The sequence below is a fragment of the Peromyscus californicus genome, unplaced genomic scaffold, assembly GCF_007827085.1.
Source record: "Peromyscus californicus insignis strain IS unplaced genomic scaffold, ASM782708v3 Scaffold_8__1_contigs__length_139910024, whole genome shotgun sequence".
Lineage (NCBI taxonomy): Eukaryota > Metazoa > Chordata > Mammalia > Rodentia > Cricetidae > Peromyscus > Peromyscus californicus.
This window is the reverse complement of record NW_026294606.1, coordinates 9,835,098-9,844,841: the sequence shown is the minus strand read 5'-3', so window position 1 is coordinate 9,844,841 and position 9,744 is coordinate 9,835,098. Positions and strand designations below refer to the sequence as shown.

The 9,744-nt window shown below is 45.8% G+C and overlaps 2 protein-coding genes across 2 annotated transcripts; one reads left to right on the top strand and one right to left on the bottom strand.

Annotated features, from left to right (window-relative positions):
• Positions 1 to 302: 302 nt before the first annotated feature.
• Positions 303 to 7,132, bottom strand: Nop16 (NOP16 nucleolar protein). Its single transcript, XM_052729821.1, has 5 exons — positions 6,907 to 7,132; positions 6,710 to 6,818; positions 5,405 to 5,474; positions 3,415 to 3,521; positions 303 to 953 (listed from the first exon to the last, which is right to left on the bottom strand). Exons 1-5 carry the CDS (start codon positions 7,011 to 7,013, stop codon positions 810 to 812), a joined length of 537 nt encoding a protein of 178 aa, XP_052585781.1. The 5' UTR covers positions 7,014 to 7,132; the 3' UTR covers positions 303 to 809.
• A 111-nt stretch (positions 7,133 to 7,243) lies between these two features.
• Higd2a (HIG1 hypoxia inducible domain family member 2A) lies at positions 7,244 to 8,208 on the top strand. The gene is made up of 2 exons (XM_052729822.1): positions 7,244 to 7,463; positions 7,780 to 8,208. Exons 1-2 carry the CDS (start codon positions 7,310 to 7,312, stop codon positions 7,944 to 7,946), a joined length of 321 nt encoding a protein of 106 aa, XP_052585782.1. The 5' UTR covers positions 7,244 to 7,309; the 3' UTR covers positions 7,947 to 8,208.
• The last annotated feature ends 1,536 nt before the right edge of the window (positions 8,209 to 9,744 follow it).

The following is a 9,744-nucleotide window of genomic DNA, read 5'->3' as shown; positions in this document are numbered from 1 at the left end:
GCATCACTTTCTCAGGCCAATGCACGTAGCAGGCCTGGGCCCAGAGGATGGCCACACTGTGGAGAGCCCAGTGGGTGCCACACAATGGAGTGGAACCCAGTGGTCTGCCAGTCCCAGAAGGCAGCTTAAGTCCCTGATGTTTTCTTTAAGCCATAGCCATCAAAAGTGAGCACACAGGACCTGGCTCCTTACCCTTCCATGGCAGCCCAGGCTTCCTGGCAAGTTTCTGGAGGAAAACTAAAGTTAGTTTTCCCTGGGACAGAGCTTAGCTGGGCACAGTAAACACAAAACCATTACACAAGTAGTAGGACATGCCTTTAATTCCAGCCAGGGCTACACAGAGAAACAACCACCAAAACCCCATTACACAGGTAAAATGCTTTTATCATGTACAGATCACATTAAAATAAAGCATCACCTCTGGACACTGAACAGCAAGCCCTGGCTTTTCTGTGAGCCCCCCCAAGAAAGCATAAACCATGGCTTCTAAAGAGTTCCTTCTCCAGCCAGGTGTGGGAGCACACACCTTCCCCTTTAATCCCAGCACTCGGAACAGAAGCAGGTGGCTCTTTGTGGGTTTGAGGCCAGCCTGGTCTACAAAGCCAAGTTCCAGGACATCTAGGGCTATTAGATTGATTCTCTCTCAAAAAAAAAAAAAAAAAAAAAGTTTCTGAGAGAGAGAGAGAGAGGAGTAAAACCTGATTCTATAGGACTTTGCCAGCATCATCTGAAACTATACACTCCTCGCCTTAAAACCTGGTTTTGGTTTCTTTGGTCCAGTAGACCTAAGTCTGGGGGGTATACACCACTCAGTCAACCTCCATCTTCTTTTTCTGCAAAGAATCGATGAAGGCTTGCCACTCTGTTGGGTAAAAGCGCTTATAGACATTGACCTTATTCCGAATCTGTTTTGGGGTATCTTGATAATAATTCTTCTCATCCCGGGCCATAGCCTAGAAAGAAAGACAACATCAGGAGGGCCACATCTAAATCCTGGATTGCCTAAATTGAGCATGTCGCCTCCTATCCTTGAGGTCCAGATTTCTCACCTCAAAAGCCATTAGAGATATGCAGAGTTGGTTCAGTGGTTAAGAGCACTGGCTGTTCTTAGAGGACCCAGCACGGTTCACAGCCGTCTTTAACTCCAGTCTCCTAAGGGATCCGATGCCCTCTTCTGACTCCCATAGGCACCAGACACACATGTGGTGCACATACATATATGCAGGCAAAATACTCACATACTTAAAATAATAAAGGAAAAAAAAAGGAAGGAGGCAGAGGAGGCAGATCTCTGTGAGTTTGAGGCCAGCCTGGTCTATTTTGAGTTCCAGGACATCCAGGGCTACATACAGAGACCCTGTCTTTGTTTTTTTTTTTAAATTTAAAGACAGGGTTTCACTGTGTATCCCTGGCTGGCCTTGAACTCACAGGTATCCACCTGCCTCTGCCTCCCAAGTGCTGGGATTAAAGGTACCACTGCCCTGCTGAGAGACTTTGTCTTAAAAACAAAACAGCCAGAGACATGGAGCCCTCCTGCACTGCAGGGCTGGGAAAAGGGTTCCCTCCTTAGAGAGGGGACCAGACGAGCCTGAGAGAGCAGTAGGGAGTTCACACCCCATCATAATCAATTACTTCCATTTAAGTGCAGAGGTCCAGCATGCCAGATCTAGGGTCTCTCTAATAGTCCTGTCTATCCTGGTTCATGCCTTTAATCCCAGCTCTCAAGAGGCAGAGGCAGATGGATCTCTGTGAGTTCGAAGCCAGCCTGGTCTACAGAGCAAGATCCAGGACAACCAAGGCTGTTACACAGTGAAACCCTGTGTCAAAAAACAAACAAATGTGTGCAAGCAGGCCGGGTAAACAAATCTTTTTAAAAAGCAAGGGAAATTCCTAACACATGTGCCTTTGTACAGGAGGCTGGAATTCAATCAAATGAATTTGCAAAATGAAGCAAAAGTTAGCACTCAAAACCAAACAAAAAAACAAGGAAATGGTTTAACGAGTAAAAACACTTGCTACATGTCTTGGTTATGTTTTCTATGGCTGTAACAAAACATCATGACCAAAAATAACTTGGGGAGGAAAGAGTTTACTTGGCTTATATATTCTGAGTCATGTTCCTTGGAGGCAGGGAGCTGATGCAGAGGCCACAGGAGTGCTGCTCACTGGCTTGCTCAGCCTGCTTTCTTTTTTTTTTTTTTTTTTTTGGTTTTTCGAGACAGGGTTTCTCTGTGTAGCTTTGCGCCTGTCCTGGAACTCACTTGGTAGTCCAGGCTGGCCTCGAACTCACAGAGATCCGCCTGGCTCTGCCTTCCGAGTGCTGGGATGAAAGGCGTGCGCCACCACTGCCCGGCTCAGCCTGCTTTCTTATAGAACCCAGGGCCACTAAGAAAATTGGAGCCTGGTGTGGTGGCGCACGCCTTTAATCCCAGTGCTTAGGAGGCAGAGGCAGGTGGATCTCTGTGAGTTCGAGGCCAGCCTGGTCTACTGAGCAAATTCTAAGACAGCTAGGGCTACACAGAGAAACCCTGTCCAAAACAAAACAAAAAAAGAAAGAAAGAAAAGAAAATCCCCTATATGCTTGCCTACACCCTAAAATATATTTTCTCAATTGAGGCTCCCTCCTCTCCAGTGACTCTAGCTTGTGTCAAGTTGACATAAACCTAGCCAGCTCATTATGTAAGCCTCATTTTCTGAGTTCATTCCCCAGAACCTATATAAAAAGACAAATTCAGGGGCTGGAGAGATGGCTCAGAGGTTAAGAGCACTGCTTGATCTTCCAAAGGTCCTGAGTTCAATTCCCAGCAACCACATGGTGGCTCACAACCATCTGTGATGAGATCTGGCGCCCTCTTCTGGCCTGCAGGGATGTGTGCAGACAGAACACTGTATACATAATAAATAAATAAATCTTTAAAAAAAAAAAAAAGACAAATTCAGTGGTGTGCATCCATAATCCCAGTACTTCCACAGTGTGATGGGAGGCAGAAAGAGAAGAATGGAATACAAGGCCAGCTAACCTGGATTACGCAACACAGCAGCAAAAATGGGAAACCCTGCCTCAGTAAGATGGATGTCAAGAATTTGCCTCTGAAAATTGTCTTCTGACACCCACACCCACACACAATCCAAAGAAGGCCCAAAGGGCTGGAGAGAGAGTTCACAGGTTAAGAGTTCTCATTCACATGGCATCTCCTTACAAAGGATCTAATATCTTCTGAGCCCCACAGGTACCAAGCATGCATGTGATGCACATACACATACATACAGCAAAACACTCATACACATAAAAACCTCTAAACAATGGGATGCTTTCTTAGACTCCTCATTCATTCTATTTAATTGCAGGTCAGGCTGAAACAGTCCATTGTCTTTTCCCAATAAGCCCAAGCGGTTCTTCCCAGTAGGCCTCACCTTATAGTCTTCCCCATGATTTTCCACCATATAATGAACATATTCAATGAGGTCCCGAGACAAGGTATTTCCTTTCTTCTCTGGGAGGCTGGCTTCTGCCTCCAGTTCTGGGGTAAAAGAAGCCAGAAATGGAATAAAGCAATACCTTCTGCTTTATTTGAGCTGCCCAAACACCCCTCCATCCAATCCCATGACACAAGACTTGTTATACTAACAGCACATTCCCATATTCAAAGCTAGAACTCTTTTTCAAGCCCTAAAATCCCAAAGTCAGTCTCCCACCACTACTCATACACCAGTGTGGCAACTCCCTGAAAAGCAATTCTCAAGTTATGATTTAAAATGAAATACACTAAGCCTCCCAGTCTTAATCAGTACCGGCCTGAGGGCACAAACAAGGAAAGTTGGGCTCCTTTCCAGCCCTACTACCCCCAGAAGAGCTCTTCCTGGTGTAATGGGAAGGTCTGAATTGCTGAACACTAGGGCTTCAGGGCTAGACCCAGATACCTCACTGCTCCATAAGAAGGGAAAATCGGAGCCATGGAGCTAAACCAAAGTGACCTCCAGTTCATGGAGAGCCTCAGCTATATAACTAGACTCTGTCCAAGCAAACAAAATCCACAAATAAAAGCAGAGTGTGCTTTCCCAGCATGAAAAAGACCGTGAATTCAATCTCAGCACAGCTAGGAGAAAAGAAAAGCTAGGCAAATGGGCAAAATATAGAAATGATGCAGTCAAATCTGATCTAAGTGTAAGGCACTAAAATTTCTTACAGTCAAAATCATCTTTGACCTGGTTGTCAAAGGCAGCTTCAGCTTTGCAAAACCAAAGTTCAGGAGAGCTGATATATAGCAGAATGAATATATTCAACATGATTGAACTATACACTTTATTTTTTTGTTTTTTGCTTTTTCAAGACAGGGTTTCTTGTGTAGCCTTGGCCGTCCTTGAACTCTGTAAACCAGGCTGGCTTTGAACTCAAGAGACTCAACTACCTCTGCCTCCCAAGTGCTGGGACTAAAGGCATGTGCCACCACCACCCAGCCAAACTGTACATTTTTAAAAGGCCAAGAAGGTAAACTTTATGTAATTTTTTAGCTACAATTTAAAAATTAAAAAAAATTAATTCTTACAGGGGTGGCACATGCCTTTAATTCCAGAACTTATGAAACAGAGAGGCAAGTGGATCTCTGTGAGTTCAAGGCCAGCCAGGGCAAAACAGACCCTGTCTAGAGAAAAAAACAAAAACAATTATAAATAATACTACATTAAGTGTGTGTGGTTTTGTATATACAGTCAGGTGTAGTAATTCTTTTCCCCCATATTGAACTGTGTAAAATTCTTATGTGAATCACAAAAATAAGCTAAAGACAGGACTCAAGTAATTTCATATCAAACATGTCTATTCAAATCAGGAGATTTGGTAAGAAAAACAAAAAACAAAAACAAAAAATCCCCACCTGAATGGACGTATGTATAGGTAAAAGGTTGAGTCTATACTTAGCATTCATGAGGCCCTGGGTTCAATTCCCAACTCACAAATACAGAAATAAAAATAAGCCCACAATAAGCAAGGGGAAGGGTAGGTAAGAATTGCAGAATATTCTTTCTTTCCTGCAGGGTCAAACACAGGGAATTTAGATTTGTCACTGGAAAGATTAAATGACAGCAGAATCTCTACAAATAGTTCATTTTTAAGTTCCTGAGAAACTGGGAACAAACCTGACACTGCTTCTTCATCCTTTCAGACACCTAATTTTATCTTCTGTGAATGTCTCTGTCTTACCTTTGTTTATACATTTAAATCTCATCAATATTAGAGAATGTCTCGGCTATGACACAGTACTACTTCTGAGCCCTGGATCAGATGTTTCTCCTCTCTGAATCTTGGTCTCTCCCACTGTAGGGAAGAGACTGAGTGCCTTTCCAGCTTTACAGGGCAGCACTCACACCTTTTTTTTTTTTTTTTTTTGACACAGCCCACACTCACCATTTACCACATAGGGCTTCCGCACAAGATCCTTGGGTCTCTCCTCCATGTCTACCTCCATGGCCTTTACCTGTAAAGAACAAAGCCTATGAGACCAATAGACAAGCACTTTAAACAGAGAAAGTTGGACCAGGATTAAAGGACACTGCCAACCACAACACAACTATACTTGATATAAGAAAATCCCCGCCAGAGGTCAGACAGAACTAGATAACAAGAACTAGGCCCCTGAAGTCCCAATAACTCTACCAAGAGAAGTACAAGCAGGGCTATCAAGATGGACCACCTGAGTTCAATCCCTAGAACCCACAGTGGAAAGAGAACCAACTCCTGAAAGTTGTCTCTGACCTCCACCCAAGCACCATAGTATGCTCATATCCATTCTCATAGATATTACACCCTTTTTTTTTTTTTTTTTAAGAAACAAGCAATTCATCTTTCTGTGACTCTTTCTTTCTTTCTTACTCTGCTGTGTGGTAACACAGTGAAACAATGCACATGAAAAATGCTTTGTAAGTTACAAGAGAGTGATGTCAGATATCTTCTCCATGTCAGTTACCTGGCAGTACTTAGATACAGCTTTACGTTTGTTTAAAAAAACTGGTGTGCCACTTTCCACTTCCATGAAGGAATAGAGAAAAGCCTGCCCAAAGCCTGGACCAAATTCAGTCAGCAAGCCCATCTATTAGGTTAACTAACCTGCCACATCTTAGGATTCCTGGGAATTTAGTAAAGAACAAAACACAAGATTATGTTAAGTGATTAAGAGGCACATTCAAGATACAGCTGTGCAAATGAATAATATACCATCATGTACTTAAAATTACTATGAATTGAAATAAAGCAGGGAAGAGGCTAGTGGATGAAGTGGGGTGCTATTTTTGAAAGGTGCAAAGGGTGGTTCAGATAGATTTGTTGGGAAGTAACTAGATGTCTCAGGTGAAGAATAACCGAAGGCAGTATAGGAAACAAAGATCTCAAGCTCTGAACAGTCAAGGACAGAAAAAAGATACATTCTAGAAGATTCCACTGAGCTCCCAAACAGGCCCGAGAAGAAATGGTGAGTTGGGGAGGAATGATACTACAAACCAAGCCCATATGTGTGCTGAGGAGGGAGTGTGAGTCGTTACAGGGCTTTGACCAGAATTAGTGCAAGCAAAATAACTTTGTCGAAAACATGGGAAGGGTGTGTGTGTGAGATCAAATTCTGAAACTCAGCTCAATGTAGGAAGGTGGTGGAGAAGGAAAACAGGAAAGGGCTAGGGTGGAGAGGAGGAAAATGCCTGAACCTTGCTTTATCAGTACCTTCCTCTTACGGAGGGGAACCGCCTTGTTGGGGTCCATGGCCAACCCCATCTCCGCCAGGTTCTGCCGCACGGATTTGGTGTGGTCCCAGGCATGTCGGATGTGGGAGCTAACGGCAAAGAAACAGAGATCGTGATTCTGTCACCTCGCCGTCGATCCTGCCAGCCGAGGCCCCTGCCTCCGAAATGGCCCCTCACCACTCGATCCGTGGCGCTGCCTTCCGACGAGCATTCCGGTTCAAACGCTTTCGGTTGACATTGTAACCGAACTTCTGCCTCCTAGTCTTTCCCTTGGCCTTGGGCATCGCGCAGACGGCCGCACCAGAAGCTCAAACTCCGAAGCAGCAGCACACACTCTAGAGCACACTCTCAAAGCCGCGTGTTAACACGCTCCGTCCCCCAGCGCGCGCAGGGATTCCCGGAAAATGTAGTCTTTTTAGTGGCGCCGCCACATGGATTTACTACAACTCCTAGAATGCACCTGGCGAAGGCGCCTGCGTACTACCCTCAGCAGGCTATTCCCCCGCCCTCGTGGTGACCTCATCAGAAGGCGGGGTTCGGCGTCCGGATTTTTGTCCTACCTGCTCTTGTGCCGGTTGGTATGGCGGCTCCCGGTCCTGTGAATCCAGAGGCGTCATTCGATCCGTCCAAGACCCCAGTCATCGAGGGCTTCAGCCCCACGGTGTACAGCAACTCAGAGAGCTTCAAGGAGAAATTTATTCGCAAGACCCGTGAGAACCCATTGGTCCCCATAGGTAAGTGTGTGCTTTAGGAACCGAAGACCGAGGCGACAGTGGTTTCCTGGGGGAATGAAATAGGGAAGGACCAGGTACGCTTTGGGTATGGGAAGGGGAGCGGACCGAAGATATGACGAAAGGATGGGGCGGGGAGGACTGAAACGGATCGGAACGTGTTGCGGGGCCTGATGAAGCCAACCCTAGAACAACCCACTCCCGCCCTCCTGTTGTCGTCTACAAATCATGGCTCTGGGAAAGCGGGGGCGGGCTACATCCTCAAGGAACCTGCGGGACCCAACCTGTTGCCCCCTCTGTGTGTTGTCCTCCCCCCCAGGCTGTCTGGGTACGGCGGCTGCCCTCTCCTATGGCCTTTACTGCTTCCACCGCGGCCAGAGCCATCGCTCCCAGATAATGATGCGCACCCGGATCGCTGCCCAGGGTTTCACGGTCGTAGCCATCTTGTTGGGATTAGCGGCCTCTGCTATGAAGTCTCGACCCTGAGTGTATGGTCGGGCCTTGAAAGCTCCATGGAAATCATTTTAAAACCCAGGAGCAACAAACAGCCCTGTCAGATTTATTCCGTCCTTTTCTGACAGTACCCTATTGTCATTTGGGTGAGGGAGTGGCCAGTTTTTTTGACTGATTTCTGCCTCCTCTCCATCCCCTCCCAAAATCCCAGGTTCACTTCAACTGGGTTGCATACTAAAAATTTGTGATGCGTCCCCTTAACTACTTACTTAATAAAACCTTAATGCACTTGTAATGTGATGAATTCTTTCTTTAATCTCACTCCCGTGGTTAAAACCATGATTTTTGGTCTATGGTTCTTTGGTTTAGTTTGGTTTGTTTGTTTTTTTCGAGACAGGGATTTTCCGTGTAGCTTTGCTCCTTTCCTGGCTCTCGCGCTGTAGACCAGGCTGGCTTCGAACTCACAGAGATCCACATGGCTCTGCCTCCTGAGTGCTGGGAATAAAGGCATGCGCCACCGCCGCCCGGCCTGGTCTATGTTTTTAGGAAGGAACGGGATGTTGGTAGGATTGGCCTTTAGAAATCAGCGCAGCCTGATAGTACCTATAGCATCAACTATTCTGAAGGTTGAGGGAGAAGAATCTTGCCTGTAAGTAAATTCAAAAGTTCAAGGTCAGCTAGTAGAGTAACTTAGTGAGACCCTGTTTCAAAATTTAAAATGGTCTGGGGCTACAGCTCTGGTACAGAATGTGGTCCTTGTGAGGCCCTAGGTTCAATCTCCAGTCGTGAGAGAGGAACACTGAGCCTAGTGCCACCCAAACTTTCCTGGTAACAGTCAAGTCATATGGCCACAAGTTAAAAGGAGAGATTCCCAAATGTTCATCCTTGGGATTCTAGTTTAGTGAGCCAAAATTGGTTTGGTGGAATAGGGGGAACTTTGCCAGCAGCTTTCAGGTTTCTATAGCCTTTGGATAAGGACTGTCATAGTCCTGTTGGATGGAGTCGGTGTTCAACACTCAGACCACCACCATTCTCTGTCTACCTCTTACTCCAGTTCTGCCTCCTCTGAGACCCCCAGGCTCTGCCCATCTGTATCATCCAGTTTTTGACACTGAGTCTCAACAGGCATTTGTGGCCTGTGGTCATCAATGTGTTGACTTGAGGAGCTGAGCTCCTCCTGTGTGTGACTCTGACCCTCTCAACACCTGCTTCAAGCTGGGAAAAGGGAAGAAAGTGAAGATCCATTTCTTGTGCCTGACATGTCTTAGATCTCTGAGTAGAAGGTTCATGACTAGAGCCAGGTGTTTGCACCTCCATCGTGATCTTAGCTGTGAAGCAGATTGCCAGTGCTGAGCACTGCATCCTGAAGCCCACCAGAGGCAAGGATAGGGCATACAGAGCTGAAGATGTCGCCACTTTTAAAGGTCATGTCCACTGTGTTAGTGTTTTGATGCCCACCCCTAAAATACATTTGAGAGTTGAATTCCAACTCTCAATTCTTTAGGTATTATTTTGGCAATAGGGACTTTATATCCATTAATAGTTAAAATACAGTCTTTAAGATGGGCTTTAATCCAGTAAGACTAGTATCCATATTTTTTTAAAAATTGGACACACAAGACATATATGGAAGGAAGGTGGAGACAGAACTAGAGGGCTGTATCTGCAAGCCCAGGAAGGCCTGAACTACTGGAAGCTAGAAAAGAGGCACGGTTGCTGGGCGGTGGTGGCGCACGCCTTTAATCCCAGCACTCGGGAGGCAGAGCCAGGCGGATCTCTGTGAGTTCGAGGCCAGCCTGGGCTACCAAGGGAGTTCCAGGAAAGGCGCAAA